At 54.3% G+C, this 18,562-nt stretch overlaps 8 protein-coding genes across 8 annotated transcripts; 4 read left to right on the forward strand and 4 right to left on the reverse strand.

Moving 5' to 3' along the window:
* Positions 1-75: 75 nt before the first annotated feature.
* On the reverse strand, positions 76-2,164 carry M421DRAFT_73999 (uncharacterized protein; the record flags this gene model as incomplete). Its single annotated transcript, XM_033596997.1, has 2 exons — positions 76-1,422; positions 1,502-2,164. 2 exons carry the CDS (start codon positions 2,162-2,164, stop codon positions 76-78), a joined length of 2,010 nt encoding a protein of 669 aa, XP_033444199.1.
* A 3,047-nt stretch (positions 2,165-5,211) lies between these two features.
* M421DRAFT_425288 (uncharacterized protein) lies at positions 5,212-5,551 on the reverse strand. The gene has a single exon (XM_033594033.1). It carries the CDS (start codon positions 5,494-5,496, stop codon positions 5,308-5,310), a length of 189 nt encoding a protein of 62 aa, XP_033444200.1. The 5' UTR covers positions 5,497-5,551; the 3' UTR covers positions 5,212-5,307.
* Positions 5,552-7,377: 1,826 nt separating this feature from the next.
* Positions 7,378-10,158, reverse strand: M421DRAFT_95763 (putative ATP-dependent RNA helicase; the record flags this gene model as incomplete). The annotated part of the gene is made up of 3 exons (XM_033598339.1): positions 7,378-8,903; positions 8,959-9,540; positions 9,591-10,158. 3 exons carry the CDS (start codon positions 10,156-10,158, stop codon positions 7,378-7,380), a joined length of 2,676 nt encoding a protein of 891 aa, XP_033444201.1.
* Positions 10,159-10,344: 186 nt separating this feature from the next.
* M421DRAFT_425290 (replication protein A, subunit RPA32) lies at positions 10,345-11,702 on the forward strand. Its single transcript, XM_033594034.1, has 3 exons — positions 10,345-10,401; positions 10,454-10,671; positions 10,723-11,702. The coding sequence occupies exons 1-3, from the start codon at positions 10,398-10,400 to the stop codon at positions 11,323-11,325; spliced, it is 825 nt and encodes a 274-aa protein (XP_033444202.1). The 5' UTR covers positions 10,345-10,397; the 3' UTR covers positions 11,326-11,702.
* Positions 11,403-12,238, reverse strand: M421DRAFT_301871 (uncharacterized protein). The gene is made up of 4 exons (XM_033589111.1): positions 12,055-12,238; positions 11,901-12,007; positions 11,757-11,852; positions 11,403-11,701 (listed from the first exon to the last, which is right to left on the reverse strand). Exons 1-4 carry the CDS (start codon positions 12,162-12,164, stop codon positions 11,481-11,483), a joined length of 534 nt encoding a protein of 177 aa, XP_033444203.1. The 5' UTR covers positions 12,165-12,238; the 3' UTR covers positions 11,403-11,480.
* Positions 12,239-12,333: 95 nt separating this feature from the next.
* Positions 12,334-13,417, forward strand: M421DRAFT_425292 (CIA30 family protein). Its single transcript, XM_033594035.1, has 4 exons — positions 12,334-12,396; positions 12,449-12,509; positions 12,563-13,060; positions 13,108-13,417. The coding sequence occupies exons 1-4, from the start codon at positions 12,362-12,364 to the stop codon at positions 13,273-13,275; spliced, it is 762 nt and encodes a 253-aa protein (XP_033444204.1). The 5' UTR covers positions 12,334-12,361; the 3' UTR covers positions 13,276-13,417.
* Positions 13,418-14,606: 1,189 nt separating this feature from the next.
* Positions 14,607-16,937, forward strand: M421DRAFT_302188 (uncharacterized protein). The gene is made up of 5 exons (XM_033589114.1): positions 14,607-15,326; positions 15,374-15,415; positions 15,475-15,752; positions 15,804-15,937; positions 15,992-16,937. The coding sequence occupies exons 1-5, from the start codon at positions 14,858-14,860 to the stop codon at positions 16,803-16,805; spliced, it is 1,737 nt and encodes a 578-aa protein (XP_033444205.1). The 5' UTR covers positions 14,607-14,857; the 3' UTR covers positions 16,806-16,937.
* Positions 16,938-17,957, forward strand: M421DRAFT_302189 (uncharacterized protein). The gene has a single exon (XM_033589115.1). It carries the CDS (start codon positions 17,070-17,072, stop codon positions 17,628-17,630), a length of 561 nt encoding a protein of 186 aa, XP_033444206.1. The 5' UTR covers positions 16,938-17,069; the 3' UTR covers positions 17,631-17,957.
* Positions 17,958-18,562: the final 605 nt, after the last annotated feature.

The raw sequence follows: 18,562 nt of genomic DNA on the forward strand, positions 1-18,562 counted from the left end.
ATGAAGATTCAACCGTCATCGCCCTTCCATCTACCCCAGCACCTCATGAAGATTCAACCGTCATCGCCCTTCCATCTACCCCAGCACCTCATGAATATTCAACCGTCGACGCTTCCCCCCCTCGCCGGGTGTATCTGGACGCTTCTCCGCACTCGAACTCGACTCTCTCCGTCGCACCCGCTCCCGATCGCTGTCCGTCGCACTGTGGCCAGTGCCGAGGTGGAGCGGAGAGCCCAGAGGCGCCGCGCCGGTGCGGATCGGGGGAAGCTGCAGGCCCTCGAGACGCGCAGGCCGATTCAGCTCGCGCAGCGGCTCAGACGTCACCGACCCCGTTCGAGGCGCAGACGCGTACGGAGCACCACGCGCTACCGACTGCCGAGCCTGGTAGGCCGGGAAGTAACCTGCTTCTGGGCCGGCCGTTGGGGAGTATCCGTACGTCGGACTGCCTGTGTAAGAGCTGGGACTGAAGTTTGGCAGCGACGTTCGCACCGAGGAAAAGTTGAAAGAGTACGGCGATGTGGGCGCCGAGCTTGCCGACGATGGTGGGCGAACTTGCTGCGGTGTGTAGTGCCCAGTCCTGGTCGCAAGAGGTCCTGGTGCCGACAAGGCCTGCGACGACTGGCTGGGCATCGGCGGCGCCAGCTGCTGCGTCGAAAGAGGAGGTCCCAAAGGCCTCGGCGGACACGTACGCACGACCAGTGTGACAAAGTACAGCGACGTCTTCGCAAGTCGAACCTGCGTCTGGAGAGACTGGTGCTGGCCATTTGGCAGACGATAGCTCAGGAACATGGGCCTGTCCGTGAAGCCATGACTAACGTGTTCGACGTCGCGGTCGGCGACTGTTTCCATTGCCAATCGCATCGGATCGTGCCCGAGCGGCGTCATGGGCGCCATGTAGGCTGGCTCGCGTTCGTCTCGCTCGTCCCGGAGGTCATTGCGCAACCGCTGTAGGCTTTCGTTCTGTCGTGCTTCGAGTAGCTCTCCCAGCTGTTTTCCGTCGACGCTGCCTACAAAGGACACCAGATCTTGGAATGCTTGATTGGACTTTTGGATCACCAAGTCCAGGTTCAGGAACGCAATCGGCAAAGACTGGTACGCCAAATCCGGTCCCATGCTGTAAGGGGCTGCCGGCATCCCACCATAGCTGCCGACGCTCAGGGTTCGAACTCCGGTGGAACGTGCTGCTGCATTAGGAATGCTATTTCCTCTTTGTGCCACCGCCGTACGGGGTAGATCGGTGACTCGATGCGTATGCGATGCTGGGTAAGATGTTTGATGCGCCAAAGCTTCCGTCGACGCTGGCCGGTTCGAACCTAGAGCCTGTGTAGGCTGATGGCTTCCCTGCTGTGGTCTAGTAAAGTCTCTATCGTCTCTTAGTCGCGGTCTTCCGCGTTTCTTGTGTAGCACGTCCTTGCATGTGTCCTGTTCGTTTCATAGTCAGTTCCGACATATCTCCTACTCGTCTGTTTCCTTAGCGCACGCAGATACGACCTAGACTTACCTGTTTTCCAGAAGACACGCATCGGCCGCACGGACGTTGAACATCGCAGCTGAGATGCGCCTTCTTACAGTTGACACACGCCGAGGCCACGTGGGCTTTCGTGCGTCTCGCTGGTTTGGTAGCCCTGGCAGCGGGTGGTGTGATCATTGCCGCGGGTTGCACCTGAGGCCCTGCGTGTTGCGCTCCAGGGGCATAAGGTGGTGCGCCTGCAGGTGGTGGGTAGCCATAGCCATAGCTCTGTGGAGGTGGTGCTGCTCCATAGGAGGCATATTCATTTACACGCCCGGGCCCATAGCGATGCGCCTGGTGCTGCGGGTGCTGTGCCCCAGGATATGATGGCCTCTGCGAATTACTTTGGCTCGGCAATGGCTGCCGAGGAGCGAACAGCGATGTGGAAGGCGGCGGTAATGGCAGACCAGTTTCGACCCTGTGCGGTGCGCTCACTGGCACAGGGTACTGGCGACGCTCGGTTTCAACAGTACGTGCTGCACGTTGGGAAGGAGAATGAGGCTCTGACATGGGAGGGGATGGATAGCCTTGGTATTCAGACCGGCTCGGGCTGAGCTTTGACAAGAGCTTTGCCAGACCGACTTCTGGCTCTGTAGCTCGCCCAAATGGCGTTGAAGGATGTGAGTTCGGACGCGGTAATGACAGACTCTGCATCGCTTGACCTCCGCAACGCTCAACCGCCGCACCAGCAGCGAAAGCACGATTGACGGAACAGGCAGCTGAATGATCAGACAGATGCGCTTTCCGATGATTTGCGCTCTGGTCTCGACAGTGATGCAACTGAGTATGTGACTGACAGACTGACGTTGACAGATGGAGCCTGCATGATGACACAGGTAAGCCCACAAACAAGCAAAGAAAGAGCTGGGCAACGTCGAAGGAGGTGGCAGCGCAGCCAGCTTTGTCAACAAAAGCAATAGCCCAGAGTCCGCGCGAAGTACCGTCTTCATCCTGGGTCCCTTCTGGACTATTGCAAGCACGCAAGTCTGTTCCGAGCCCGAACGCATGGGGAAGGCGGGGAGAGAGAGGATTCATCAAATACCTTTTTGATATTGCTCTCCGGCTACTGCATCATACACTGCTCGACACTTCCAGTAGATCTCCAAGCAAAGAGTGCAAAGGGCCCAGACAACGTCGAAGATGTCAAGACCGGTCAGTATCAAGGTGACGGGGTGACTACAGGTGGGACCTGAGGCGTTGGTGTTGAGAATGGGGGAGCCAATGAGCAGCAGAACAGGCAGAAAGACAGAGCAGGTTCTGCCCAGTCGGCGGAGAATCTCTAGTAATAACTACAATCGGTTATGGGGGTTCTGCTGGCAGCTGTTTGTGGAATCCCTGCTAACACTTGCAGATGACGGACGGCGGCCGTGAGACGGGGGCCATGATGTGTTCCGGGCAACGGGAGCAGGGAAAGATGCCTGTCGGGGCCAACGACATGCTTGCCTCGTTCGGCTGATAGTTCTTCGACAAAAAGGCCTGCCGCTCTTCAGGGCGGTCGATGCAGCCGCGGAAGTATGCACGGCAGCCGTGGCGTGGAGAGTGCATTGACACAGCGGGCTGGCGCAAGACTGGGGACCCTGTCACCTGTGCGGCCCCCTGCTATCCGCACCGTCTTCGACCAGGGCTAGCTGACGAAGTCCTAGCGCCTGCCCCATAACACCATTGTTTTGCAGCCGCCCAAGCAAACCTTGGGGACGAGGCAAGGCATAAGTTGGCGTCCTTAATGTGCAGCGCGGCTGGCGCTTGCGTTCGGCGCGCCGGAGAGCGTGATGCTGAGGAAGGCAAGGCGACCAGCCATGGAGCTGAGCCACACTCGAGTTTCTCTAAGCCCTCGAGGAAGGACTTCCGTCCATAGGTAAGCGACGGACTTGGCCTCCAGAGCAGACACAGCGTCCGCAACAGTGCGCTGATGATGGCGAACTGTGGCTTCCATGACCAGCCCTGCGATGCTGGTTCACGCTTGCATCTGTCACTTGCCTCACGGACCAACCACCGTCACCAGCACCTCGCAGTGCGCTCTGCGTGGGGCGTTTGCCGCACGCTGAACCTCTCTGCTGGCCCTCTCGCAACTACCGAAACCTTGTCGTCAGACGCTTCGAGCCTCTGAGGCTTTGCAGATCACACAGCAACGATGCCAAACTGTAGCATCCCTGATAGCGAGCCCACTGGGGTGACTGCGTGCCTCATACGAGGCATAGGAACGTGCCCGCATTGTGCCCGCAGCTGTGATCGACACAGTCTCGCGGTTGAGGCTTGACGACCAGCGACGCCTTTGGTCTGATCGGCTGCAGAGAGTCTACATGTATGCGCTCGCAATTGCATTCGGCATCATGGGCGCGAGGCGCCTGTAGAGTTGGCCGACAACGACCAGACGAAGGTGCCGAAAGCATATGCAGCCTGCGGCCAGACTTGCTTTGTTGGAAGCGACCCGCAAGGCCCAACGCCAAGATGAGCCACAGAAGGCTGGCGCTGAAAAGCATGCGAGTGATTGATCTGGCAGATGGTGGTCCCGCATGGCTGGTGGGTATAAACGCCGCTAGCTTTGTCCGTTTGCGTCGTCGGCGACTTATTCGCTGCTCTACCTTCTACACGCCGGATGGCAGGCCCCGGGGATCGCCGGTGACATGGCTTTCCGGAACAGAGCAGTCGATGCGAAACGACGTCGCCCTTGCCGAGCGAGACTCGCAGCCGTGTCAAACAACGGACCCGCTGCACAGAAGCGATCCTGCCAGTCTGCGAAAAGTAACGCCCACGGGCAGCGCTGCCTTCCAATCGCCAACATGGTGCGCTAGTGGTGGCGTCCAGTATTCAATAAGGTGCGCAGTCATGCTGTTGTTGCGAAACCGCCAGAGGCATATTAGCTGGCTGCTATAGGACTGGGATGCGCTGCTTTGGGATAGCCAGACAAAAATTGTCCGGTGGCAGATGTGCTGAGGACCGATCTGAAATCGCCGTCCGTTGTGATCGCCGCAAAGTGCCCGAGAGCACTGGGATGGCATTGGCAATGCTGTTGCGGGGCCGGAACTGAGTTTGCAGAGATGACACGCATAGCGCCCGGGGTATAACGCAGAAGACAATGTGCGGTCCAAATGAAATCAATCGCCGTGGTGCCGCGCGTGACGTTGGAATGCAGAGCTCTTGAGGTGTCAATAATGCAGCAACGTTAGGTGCCCAATAGCGTGCGCTGCTGTCCGTTGCCAAGGGCGTCTGGTTGACTTTTCCTTCAGGCAATATGCAGGCATGATGAATTGTCAGACAGGCGCATGGTTGACAGTGGACACTAGCAGGAGCACCATTGAAGGCCTGAAGGCGACTCTCACCGTTCATGCTGATGGAGTACTCGACGACTCGGTAAACTCAACACGACGCAGCGGGCCGTGGACGATCTATGCCCAAGCTGTGACGGGACAGTGCTGAGGACGGCTCTTGATGCAGGTCAAGACGGACGTGTTTGTCGATAGGTGATCATTTCAAATCCACTTTTGCCTACCGACCCTGCATCCGTCTTCATCGCAAAAAGCACACACTGCATACCGCAAGTGGCTCGTTCAAACTTCAGACCTCTCGGCGGCAAGAGGCGAGATTCGAGCTGCAGGGGACCAGACGCACCTGCATGGCCGTTCCTCCTTCAACACATGTCCAGCCGACCAGCGGAGATTCGAGCACCCACGCCTGTACCAGCAGTGTCACCGTGCTCATCCCAGCACGGCAGAATAAACAAGATGCTTCGGCTGTCTGCAAAACCCGGAAATACTGTCGGGGATCTTGTCGTTAAGAGAAGGTCTTTATACAGCCGTTCATCTCTCAGTACGACGCCCCGAGGCTAAGGGCGGTGAACTCTGCTCAACGGCCTGGCGGGGTACTGGACGCTGTTGCTCTTCCTGCAGTGACGGGCGCTGCCGCAGTGTCACCAAGGGCTCTGCTTCAAGCGCCTGAGAGGCGTGAAGCTCATCATACCGCCAGCACCTACGTGGACGATCGTACATGACGATCCTGCAGCATCACAGCAGCAAATTGGGTGTTTTGAAGACTAGGATACGTGCTGCGACAAGGGCAGCCACGGATTGGACCGCGGGATCTACGAACCGGTGCCTGGGCTTCTGGACACGTTGTTTGTGCCAAAAGCAGTGCTGCGGGTCAGGGGTGTCGCTATCGTAAAACCCTTGCACCGTTCTCGATTTGCGACTGGGCGCGGCCCGAGTAGACGGCCTCGTAATCCTTGAGCACATGCCGATTTCCGCAGCTTCATGCGTCGTCCGCATGCAGCTTCTGCTTGGCAAGCTTCGCAGTTTGTTCCCTTACGTGCGTTCATGCCGATCATCATCCATGTGATAGCAATCGGGCCCACTGCGGAACCAGAAATTTCCGTCTGTAAGGCGTCGATATCCCGCCGTTGAACGTGCCTGGTGAGTTCGAGCCGCTGTGTACAGCCTTTAGCGACACCACCACGCCACAACGAGGAAGGGGTCCGCGGCCGCATTGCGCACCCGGCGTGTTCGGAAAGCCGACGATTTTCATTGAAAGTCGCAACAGGGTTTGGCGAAGAGATGGCCGTCCTACCTCGGCTGCCTGGTGATATCAGAAAGCCGTTGGAGGACGCTGGGAGATTGCATTTGTGGCACAGGAATATTGCGAGGATCCATCAGCGGCTGCAGCACCCGAGCTTTGTGATATTTGTACGACCAGACGTTCGCGGTTCCTGACCTCGTGCGCCCGTAGCACAGAATCGTGTTGTTGTTGTTGCGCCAAAATATTGTGGCGTCTTCCAGAACTTTAGAAGATCCGGTGATTAGGTAACCTGCAGCGGCGTCTATACTAGAAGTATTGAAGTTCCCATGGGCTTGGGCGCCAACCAGGTTCAGCGGAGTCTCAACACGAGGAGCGCGGACATCTGTCCAGCTCAACGTGCGTGCTGACCATGTGCGCCTAGGAAGACCCTCGATTTCCGAGTCGAGCATCGTGGGCGCACTGGCAGCTGTCTCTCAATACGCGGTCACCTGTCAAATATCGATCACCTCTGTCGCTACATGAGAAAAGCGTGAACTCTATCTTACGCCATACCTACTGGTCCGGCAGTACGCTCGCCTGCAGCCTGCCAATCTTAATTAGCAGTCGATTGACATGCAAACCCAAATCCTTGGGCAATAGAGACTACATGTTGTGTCCAGAAATCCAGCGTCGACAATTGGCCTTCAAGACAGCCATGTGCGAAGCCACACTATTGACCCAATTTGCGCTGCTCGTAAAAGGCACAGTTATGCAAATGGCATCCCCTTGGATGCAGACCTGTGGCACAGTGAAGTTACCTGTCAGCGCCTGCTGCGTATGGCGTGTTCCGCGAAAATCCCACAGACGAAGTGGATTCGCAATGTTCAAACAGTGGGCGCAGAAGCTGCTGGAGACCGCCAGACCAGATCAGGCCACTTGTAGGATCCAACAATCCTCAAGTATATATCCGAGGCACATAAAGATGGTAGACGCTTGTGGCATGATAGAGGCAATATCAGGATCCTGCAGGATCATAATTCGCTCTGCGCATCTAGCCGATGAGATGTGGGCCTAAAAAGGTGGTCTGACATCACAACACATGTCAGCCGAAATGGTGATTGCAAATAAACTGCTTGCCTTGTGGATCGCAACGCACTCGCCTGGGTATGCGACGGCGCACAGGGACAGCCACGATCAATTTTGTCGGCGCAAAAGTCATGCCGAAGAAAGTTACGACCTGATCGAGCCGCACAGTACGCCACAACGTTCGCTAGTGCAAGAGTCAAGTGTGCATGGCACAGATATCAACACTCCGTCGACCAGATAAAGTCTGTATTGATGCATTTGCTAGAGTACGATCCGGGTATTGAATAATGAACTCAAAACTTCCTCTTCTTTGATGGCCTGGCGTTTTTCTTTTGACGCTGCTCTGCAATCTTGCGCTGCTTTTGCACAGCGTTGACGTCCTTGAGTTCGCTCTTGCCGGTACCGTCCTTGAATTTGCCGACGCGCTTCTCCTTGGCTTCCTGAACCCTCTTCTTCTGCACCTCGTAGTCGTCGCGGTATCTGTCTGCATCTTTGGGTGCTTTCTCGGCCTTGTGCTTGTAATGTTGAGTCTTGCCAGGTGCTCGACCTGCAGCCTCTTGTTCACCAACACGAGGCATACGACCCATCTTGTTTGCCTTGCGCCAGTCATCGAAGCGTCCACTGCGGAAACTGGCAGCGATTTTCTGGCCACTTTCGCCACGAATCATCTTGGCACCCTTGGAGCCATCCTCGTCGTTGGCGCGGGCAACGTACTTTTTGGACTTCTTATCCCATCTCATACGTGCTTTGCTTGCATCGGCGAAACCTTGGATTTCATCGTTGACGAGCGACATTTCTGCGGCTCTTGCAGCTGAGACGAAGTTGTTGCCAGCATCTCCACCGCTCACACCGTATGCCTTCTCTTCTGCATAGTTCTCCTTCGGCAGGTAAGACATGAAGAATTCTCCTTCTCGGAAATCGTCGTTCTTGGGCTTCTTTGAGGCGGGCATGGACACAGACACTTCGAGCTCGTCAGAATCAGAGTCGTACGCACCAGTGTCAGCTGGCACATCGTCTTCGTCCTCCAAGTCGACGTCCTTCTTATCAGCCTCGCCAGGAGCTGCAAGACTTGCGACGGGCGCGTCGCTAGCTCGTGCATTGGCTCTTTGCTTCTCCTGTTGCCTCTCGACCTGTATCCTTCTTCTGCGCATGATCTCTGCGGTTTCACTCTGCGTGCCACGTCTCCCAATTTCGAAAACGGTTTCCGCGGGCCTGAAACCCTGGATCCTCTGTAGCATCTTCTCCTTCTCTTGTAACGCATCGTGAACCTCGTCCTTGAACAGAACATGAGTGTCGGCAAAATGAGGATCTGCAAGTAGCTCCTTGGTTCGGTGAACACTTGGGGCGCTAGCTTGGTTGCGTGTTCTTTGGTACTGCTTCTCACCCTTGTCGGCAACACTTTGCAACAACGCCAAATCTTCATCATCGGCAAGCTTCTTGTTCACCACTTCTACCGAAGCCTCCAGTTGGTAAGGAGCCAGACTACCGACGACGAAGTCCTCGGCAAAATTTGCTTCTGCGGTGGATCTGCCGACAAGCAGCCTTTGACCGAGGAATAGCTGCAAGTCCAATAAATACGGGAGATCGACATGGCGACACAGACTATATGCCCATCCCTTACGTCCGGCACGGGCTGTTCGTCCAACTCTGTGTACGCAGATCTTCGGTTGCGAGGGGAAGTCATAGTTGATGACATGATTGATGTGAGGCATATCAACACCACGAGCCGCGACGTCGGTAACGACCAAAATGCGGGTAAGACCAGACCGGAACTCCTCGACGTGGGCTTTGCGCGCTGTTTGGTCCAAGTTGCCGTACACTAGATGATGTGATTAGCTGGAAACATTTCCTGGCAACGACCTAAGGTAACTCACGGTAAGACACTGGGTAGCCGAGAGACTTCAGGAGCTCAGATAGATACTCGACTCGATGTTTGGTAGCGGCGAAGATGATCGTGGACTCGGCGACTGCAACGTCCTTTGCCGTGAACTGCTTACGTTTGCGCTTTGCGCCAACGCTCAAGCTCCCCTCCTCCTTTCTCGCTTTGGACGCCTCCGTCTCACCCGGCGGAACCTTGATGACCTGTTCGAGTAAATAGAGCAACGCTCCGTCTCGATCTCCAGACTTTATGGTGAAGTATGCACTTTTTAGGTCCGGGGAGATTTTGCTTTCGGCGTCGAGCCGAATAAGCTTAGGGTCCTGCAGACCTGCACGTGCAAACTCCACAAGTGACTTTGGCAGGGTAGCACTGAAAAGTAGCGTTTGTCTTGATGTTGGCAGAGCGTGAAGGATTTCGGCCAGTTGTGCAGCGAAACCCATCTCGAACAAGCGGTCGGCTTCATCGAAGCAAATATATCTGACAGAGGACAGGTCCAAGCCCATTTCGACTTTGAGATGTAGGAATCGACCTGGAGTTGCAATGATGATATCCGGATTCGTGGTCATGGAACTGAACTCTGTGTTGCTGTTAGTACCACTCTTTACACCTCTGCTCGACTCAACATACGCTCCTCCAGACTGTCACCACCAACGAGCAGAATTGTCCTGAGGTCTGTGCCACGACCAAATTCTTTGACAACCTTCAACGTCTGCAGCGCAAGCTCACGAGAAGGAGACATGATAATGCCACGCGCGCCAACCTTCGCAGAGTGCGTCTTGAGCTTCTCGATCATGGGAATGACGAACGCAGCCGTCTTTCCGGAGCCTGTCCTAGCCATGCCCACCACATCTTCGCCTTGCAGCAAGAGTGGAATCGCTTTGCGCTGAATGGGTGTCGCCATCTTGAAGCCCTTCTGCTGAATAGCCTTCAAAAGCAGCGCATTTAGGCCCATGGCCTGGAAGCCACCGCCCTTCTTTCCAGTACCCTTGACGTTTGCCGCTTTTCGGTTTGAAGCAGCTTGCCTCGCTGCGATGAATGCCTCGTCATCTGATCCTCCATCACTGCCCACGTCGAGGTCGATGCCAAGATCTGTGCCCAGGTTGTTGCTCTGTTCTTCAGCGTCTGAACCGGCGAGGTTGTCGAAGATGTCGAATTCATTTTCCGAGAGCGCCGGTGAGGCTGCGCGAGGAGCCATGGTCGATCCGTCGTAAATCTTTTCGTGTACGGCGTGCGCTGTCTGACTGCGGCAGCGAGGACGGCTGCAATCTTTCACAAGCGCTCGAAAAAAGAAGTGGGACCAACTCTTGGCGGACGCTAATCGAAAGATGTGGGGTCACAGTGCAAATGGCAGGCGTGGTAGCGCGTTTTGGGCGCGTCGCTCCTGATGTTTCCCCTCCACGTCTGCCTACACGTCAGATCCGCCACCAGGCGAAGATGAGTATGCGCTCTCCTTCATACATAAGCACCGCATAAGGTATTGACAATGTCAGGTTACAACGCTTACGAGACGTCGTACACGTCATACGGCGCCGGCGGCGGTGCTGGCGGCGGTGGCTTTATACCGGGAGATGGCAGCCAACAGAGTCCCGGCGGGCGCGACAAGCAGCAACAAGACTCCCTCCGTCCTGTCACCATCAAGCAGATACTCGATGCTCAGCCCGATGCTGGCAATGATACCTTCAGAATTGACGGGAATCCTGTTTCGCAAGTGAGAAGCATACTGACGAGTATTTGCAACACGAGCTAACGTTCATCACAGCTAACCTTCGTTGGACAAATCCGCAACATATCGACGCAGACGACCAACACGACGTACAGACTCGACGATGGCACCGGCAGTATCGAGGTCAAGCAATGGATCGACTCGGATACCGTTGATCAGAATGATCCTGTCAAAGCTAAGCTCGTAGAGGGCTCGTACTGCCGGGCATGGGGAAAGCTGAAGAGCTTCAACGACAGGAGATCGGTCGGTGCACAGATCATCCGCCCCGTGGAAGACATGAACGAAGTGTCGTACCATCTGCTCGAAGCCACCTACATCCATTTGCAACTTACACGAGGACCACCCGGAGGAGTCAACACTGGCGCCGGCGCTGCTAACGCGAACAGCGGTGCCGCGCAACAAGATGGTGGTGCGTACGGAAGCCACGATCTGGCTGGCTACAATGCTGTCGCCAAGAAGGTGTTCCAGTTCCTACGAACTACTCCTCAGGGCAACGAGGGGATAAACCAAAACGAGATTGCGGCTGGTCTTGGCTTGGAGTCTGTTGACGTGTTGAGGGCCGGAGACGATCTCCTGTCGGGCGGTCTAATCTACACGACCGTGGACGACCACACTTGGGCAGTGCTCGAGGCTGATTAATGAGCATCAGGGAGCACAGAGGTATGGAGTGACGAACAGGGCTTCTTGATAAAATGGAGCTCGGAGGGCAACACAAAACCACAACGATGACATTGTGTGAAGGATGAGCAAAAAGCTCGGAGTCTTTCCGAAGTCTATGAACAAGTCGGGCGTATCTACCGATTTTGCGCATTCGTAGACAATAACAACACGCAAGTGGCTACAATCGCTGCTGCGACCACTGTAAACACAGTCTGTGTTTTCCAGCCTGTCTGAACGAGTGCTTGACGATGGCTGTAGCCTGTGACTGTAGCAATGTAGTTGGCTACTCCAGACAGCAAACATGCCAACGACAACAGCCAAAAGACAATGCCTAGCGGAAGTGACCACTTTCTCTCTACGAATCGTCAGCGCTAAAGGATTTTGGTTGTGGTTATTGCATGGCCTCATACCGAGCGCCAGTGGTTTCGACTTTAGATGGAAGTTTAGAACGATGGCAACTGCTACAATGGACATGTAGACGCTGAGCTTCAGCCAGGATAAGAATGCTATCACAGTCAGAAATCTTTGGGTTTGGTTGATCAGGGCACACCGACTTCTTTCGTTAGCAGCAATGTCTCGTGCCTCAGAAGCATCGTTGTCGAACAACAGCACTCCAAGAAGAGGCCTCTCTCTGAACACAGCCCGATCATAGTCGTTGCCTCTGTCACCGCATTAGTGCCATTGTTCAAAATGAGTGGGGCGTCGTACTGCTTCACAAGTACCGGCTTCGGTGCAAAGACGTTGTAAAACGGGCGGTACGGCTCATCTAATATTGACTCGTCCGAGTCCCCCATGCGATCAAGGCTCCTGAAATCCATACTGCTAACGATGTGTCAAGCGAGGATGTGTTCTGAAAATAGGCATGTTGGACCGAGTGTCAATGTCACGTTCGGCACGCGATTCAGTCACGCTTGTAGAAGACGCACGGGCCGCACCATGAACAGCAGATGAAGTCATCACCCGATGACCTGTGCAAATGAGCTTGGAGGCATTGCAACCTGCATCAACATCCCTCATGGTCAGATCACTGACGATATTTGGAGCCGAGAAGTGAGCGTCGTGAGTGCTTCGTTGATGCTAGCAATACTGATATTGGCCGCAGAGGCTGGGACGCCAGAGAATGGACATCAAGCGACGATCGCGTCCGAGGCGGACAGTCACAGGTCATTTGCAGTCTTTATGAGGTCAATGACAGCGTTCTAACCTCACATGTCAGTCCTATCTTGACATCAAAGGGTCGACTGCTCGCTTCCATGGCAATCTCGACATCAAGACTCTCGGTGGTGCCGGATTCGCTAGCCAACGCACAGCTGGTGATGACTCTTCCTGGGACCTCTCTGCTTATGACGGAATCCATCTCGAGGTCGGAAAAGATGATGGCAAGCGCTACACGTTTGTGCTGAAAGACGAGATTCTGCCACTCATGGACGATGGTCGCGAACAGTCAACTATCAGCTATGAGTATGACTTCAGCGCAGCAGGAAACTACTCAGTGTTTGTGCCTTGGAGCGAGCTGAAGCCAACTTACCGCGGCAAGGAAAAGAACGATGCGCTACCGCTCAACACGAAGAGCGTCAAGAGATGGAGCTTCATGATGAGGAGTTTCTTCGGTAGCCAGGAGGGCGACTTCTCAGTCGAAATCAAGTCAGTAAAAGCTGTATCGTGGCCAGAGGACCCCGAGGCAGGTTTCACGAGTGAGAAAAGCGCAGTTGAGGCAAATATCCCGATTTACATGAAAGGCGAATTGCTAACGTCAAGCAGAAGAAGGAGCCCTGGTCGTGGAAGAACTCTAGATTCGTTGGCCTCGCACTCATCTTCGGGACCACATGGGCCTTTTGCACGGGTGTTTGCTGGTACAAAGGCCTCGATATGAGTATGATGACACCTAGGAACTGGTGGAGGATGGCCAAGCACGATCGGCTACCCTAGGATGTAGAGGTCCCTGCATGGCTTCCAAATTCTATTTTAACCCTTACACGGCCTAGGCATCAGATCTTCCTTTCTCAATTCTCTATCCAACCGTTCGTGATTGGGTTTACAGCGAAGACCCACCCTTGCTTCCACCATTGCAGATCGCACGTGCCTAGCTGTCCCTGTTTCTGCGCCTGTCAGCATGTTGCCAACCCCTCATCGAGTACGTCCGCTACCTAGCGTTCTCGGCGCATTTTGCTCCCTGGTCCATAACAATCCGAGACGCTTTTAGAATGTGCAAATATCGTTGTGTGATGCAGGCTAGGTACTTCAAGACTTCTAGACCTGTCACAGCAACTACGAAGTAGTAGATCGTGCATCCCACACTGTTCCCATTTTCGCCACGATGGTGCACGGTGACCCGCTTTTTGACACAAAAGGAAACGATTGCGCAAGGCCGTGCTTCAGTGCTGCATCGGCGCCGAAGGCGCAGAGCACTTTGATACACCGGAGCCACCCTTAGTTGCGGCAGCCCACATGTTCACCGCGCGGCTGCAATCCTAGTATTTGCGGCTTGTGAGCAAGCTGATAAGTAAACCTCGAACTATTTCTCAGCTGTCAACAGCTGTTGCTGTCTGGGGAACGATCACAATCCTGATTGCTGTCGTCTTCCCATTCGTTGTTCGGTTGTGGACGCTGCGGTTCGATCTAGGCTGTCGGAGAATGATCCTGCTGAATCGAAAATGCGGGGGGAACGCGGCACGACACAACCCGATCGGCAACTTTCGTTTCCCGTTGTCAGCACACAACGAACCTGTCCATATCCTTTGTTCTGAGAGCAACTCATTGTCAGAGGCACCTAGCTATTTTAAGTTTGGTCTTTGGTACCTACGTCGTATGACGTGTTCCGTATGCACGTAAAGTCTGGACACAGTCTTGACGGCTTAACGGGACACAGTACTGGTGCAAGGTAAAGCGAATTGGGTAGCGCTTCTTCTGTGCGGTAGGTTTGCTGGGTAAGCCAGAGTGAACTCGTAGCGCGTACGGGCATCCGTTCACATGCCCTTGACTCGTGGCTTCATGGTTGAGCACGAGCATCGTCCTATTCTTGCGTTCGGTTTAGCGCACAAGCTACTTGGTCTGCGATCCATGAACGAAAGCTTGACCTTGACAGTTTCTCATACTTAGACAATTCCCGGGCCCATTTACCTTCTCTTGGACAGTCCTTTACCGCTGTACTAAGAGTTGCTCTAGAGCCTACCCAGCAAGCCCCGAATTGCCTCCTATCGAGTCAACTCGTCCAACATCACGACGTCCAACTCCAACACCGCCTCATTGTTCAAAACCGTCGAGGACTGCCAAGTTGTGGCAATGCGATAGCTCTGGCTCAAGACCTGGAGCTGATATAACCCAGCGTTCCAATTGCTCGCGGCCCGTCGTCCGATGAACATGCTCTTTACGAGGTAGCACCGCAGCCTCATTCGGGCATCGCATCTGACAAGATTTCGGGCATTTTACGGACACCCTGATCCACGACAACTTAGGAGTTATTCCCACACCGTGTGTGAGCTCTGCGGCGAGTGAGCCGCGATCGACCAAGATGCCACCCAGTCCAGATCCGGAGCCTCCGGGTTTCTCCACCTTGTCATTCGGCAGCACCACGGGCCAAATACCAGCTTCTCAAAGGAAAGAGAACAAATGTCGCAAGTTTTTTCAACAGATGCAACCAACCTTCTCGATAGATGTGCCGACCACGACATTCACCAGACTTGAGTTCTTGGATAACTTTGACCCCGCGAAAGATATAGTGGTCCGAAAGAAGGCCCGAGAATGGGTGAACAAGAACCGAGAGGTCTCAAACCTGGCAGGAAAAGCAACGTCGAAGTCAAGGTTGAAGAACGCCGCACTAAAACTGGACGAAGAAGACCAGTCAAAGCAGCTGGTTCGGCGGAAAAGTGCTCCTCAAACACTTGTCATCGCTTGCCCGAAAGCCGTTGGTGCGAGTTCGGTGGACCCCTTCGGTATCCTACCTAACATAGGCAGGGACTTTGATCACATCATCAAATACTGTGAGCTCATCTAAGAACAAGTTCAGTCCTTGGATTAACGTGTGCAGTTCTGTCCGCCAATTGCCCCGAGGAAGTCCCATGCTCTGATGGTACGTCAAGCGTCACTTCAGACGAAAAAAAATCCTACTGATCATACTATCGGTTGCAGACAAGTATGCAGACAAGTCCAAGCATGCTCTCATACCGTTCCAGCATGAAAATACCATTCTTGGCAACATGGCGAAAAGCGAACTTACCTTCACTCTCTGGCTTTATGCTACTGTCATTATCCGTGATGGCCTGTCAGGAAACTTCCACACTGAAGAAGTATACTGGTTTTACAACAGATCTCTCAAAACGATGCAGGATACATTGCAGAGGGAAACGGCTGCGGGTAATTACACGGACCACCTGATTAACGCTGTCGCCTGCATCACAGCCGCTGCCGTGAGTAACTGACCATGGAGTCAATATCTGAACACACGCTGATTGCTGCAGGTATTTTCTGGTATGTTCGACACAGCTATAGTGCATCGTGATGCGCTCATCCGCCTTCTCACTCTCCGTGGCGATGGCGATGTCCGAGTAGGGTGCCAATCGACAAGTTACTTTACCCGTAAAGCTTCACAGTGGTATGCTGCCTACTCCAGGGTCGTTCCGAGACGATGTTGCTGATTGCTGTACAGGAGTGAGATCCTGGTTGCTGCACAACTCGCCGAAACCCCTAAACTTCCTCATCAAACCCAAGGCTTGTCGCGCCTTCCCGTCCCGGAGGCCGTCATCCTCACAACCGATGCACTTACCGTCACAACACTCAGTAGCTTACCGCAGGTCTCTGAAGCAATTGTCGAAGTCATCCGCTACCTACACCAAATCGCTGTCTCCTTTGCGTCCCCACCACCCGACATCAAGATTGATGATTACATCATACAACCAATGTATGACGCTCAACATGCGCTCCTCAGGATATTGGCGGCGCAGAAGCTGCCCGATAATGGTTTCACCGATGTGGAAGTACTGCTTGCTGAAGCTTTCCAGCTGTACTTCTGGACAGGAACCAGAGACTTGTCACCGCAAACCAAGCTGTGCGAGCTCTTTGTATCTCGCGTCATGAAGGCACTCCTCCCACTGCTGCTCGAAGCAAGCACAGAGCTGTCTTTCACAGCGGGATACCAAATGGCTGCTGCCGCAGGAGCAAAGGACAACAGCGCTCAGAAAGGACCAGAAGCCAAAGACCATTTCTACCGCTTCCTCCGTCATACACGAGAGGCCAACAACGCTATCACATGGGCACTAGCTCTCGGCACTTTGGTCACTGCACCACTGTTGGCGCCTGAACACCACTGGTTCAAGGATCACTTCCAATTGCAGCTTCGCGCGATGGCGCTACATCAAGACCAAAGTCGTTGGCTCGCATTCCTCGGCCTGTTCCCCACCACGGATGGCTTCAGCAATCCGTGTATAGATCTGAAAATTGCTTGGCGAGAATATGGTGTTTGAAGTGCTTGGAGCAAAATTCATAGTCTTCCGACGTCGGCATCTTCTGCTGGTCGACCATGTTTTGGAGCACTTCCTCTCAAATTTGCTTCCGCGAAGCCGGGGATACTGTTGTTTGGTCGAACCGTTGACTGCAACCATGGTTGAGTGCTCTCATCACTCTGCGGTCTAGCCTGACCCCGCATGAAGTCAAGCTCAACATCTTCGAGCGAACACTGTGTCGCACTTTGAGGGTGGCTGCTTCTCAGTGCCTGTGTTGCACACTCTATGATGCCTCGAAATATGCCAGGACACGAAAGAGCCTCCACGGCCCCATCGCAGCCACAATTGCGCATCAAAGAAACCTACTTCCAGACCCCGACAGCTGTACCTTCTCCGGATGCATCGCCAGATAACGCCATTTCACCAATGACACGCTCCGTCTTCGCGAACCCTGGACTCAGACGAGATTCCAAGCATGAGCCTCCTGCCGACCGTACAATGCGCTACAACCCTACGATTGAACCTACAATTGCTACCTTCAAAGAGAATAAGACAATGAAAAAGCGATTGACCACGCTGTTTAGTTCGGCCTGGAGGGCAGTCCGGAAATGCATCTATTCACCACCGCTGAGTGAGCTCGACGATGTCAAATCGAGCACCGCACGCCTACTCTATGCCGACCGCTACCAGCCCATTTATGGTCATGGATCGATCGCAGCGGGCGCAAAACCTACCATCATATCTGATAACCCTTCGGCAATGATGGACAGCGCTTGGTCAAGTCCACAACGGGGCAGCAACCCTCGTCGAGCTCGGCCAACGCCGAAGGAGAACTTTGTCGTGTAGGCAGGGTTGCTGATGTTGAGGTCGGCAGTGCACGGAAGTGCAGCCGATCGCGAAGTTGGGTCGTATAGCAGGGCTCTAGACGGATACTAGCTAGCAGATGGCAAGTCTCGACTTTCCGAACGGCTGAGAGTCTTGAGCAAGCGGATTGTTCTAATATGAAGTGCGCCCGAGGGTTGGTGGCGACAATCGCGGAGCAGATGCAGCACGGTCAGGAAGATGCAACCCCCTTCTCTTCTGTATCAAACAGTGTTTTAAGTAAGAACCCACAAAGCACAATGTGTATTAGTGTAGAATAAAATGAAAAAAGCTGTCACCTTCCAACTCAATGTGATCATGTGCACGCATATCTCCGATCGAGCCGTGTTGCGCAAATGTCGACCACAACCGGTACGAGCCGATAGCAAATACAATCAACAGAACACTTAGCATCTGTGTCTGCCTCCACGGGATTTGGCGGCCATAGCTCAAACCTTGGTGGTGTTCCCGACTCTGACACAGTACTGAGCAAATTGTTGAAAGCCTGTAGAAAGTGGTACAGGGCAGTCAGTGTACGCTAGACTCGACCTGCGCCTGCGCCAGCAGCGCAGCGCCCATGAACCTGCATGCAGTGCTACGCCGCGTTACATGAGGCTGAGTTTCCATATCAAGATCAGGTTGATACTTGTCGAGGAGTCACACTGTGATCCGACATGGCGGGTGTAGGAATGCAGCGTTTGGTTTCATCTGAAGCAACGTCAACCTCACACCGGTGATCCGGTACGGGCCAAGACTGGGGTGCTTCCCTGGAATCCTTCATCAGTCGAGCCGCCCACCCTTCGACACGCAACACCGCCAAAAAGTACAGTCTGCTTGACCAGCTTTACGGACGCGTCGCGCTTTAATTGAGAAGGGCGGTGATATTGCTGCGCCCTCTTCCCACCGGAAATGAGGCA

The sequence above is a fragment of the Didymella exigua genome, assembly GCF_010094145.1.
Source record: "Didymella exigua CBS 183.55 unplaced genomic scaffold M421scaffold_44, whole genome shotgun sequence".
Classification (NCBI taxonomy): domain Eukaryota; kingdom Fungi; phylum Ascomycota; class Dothideomycetes; order Pleosporales; family Didymellaceae; genus Didymella; species Didymella exigua.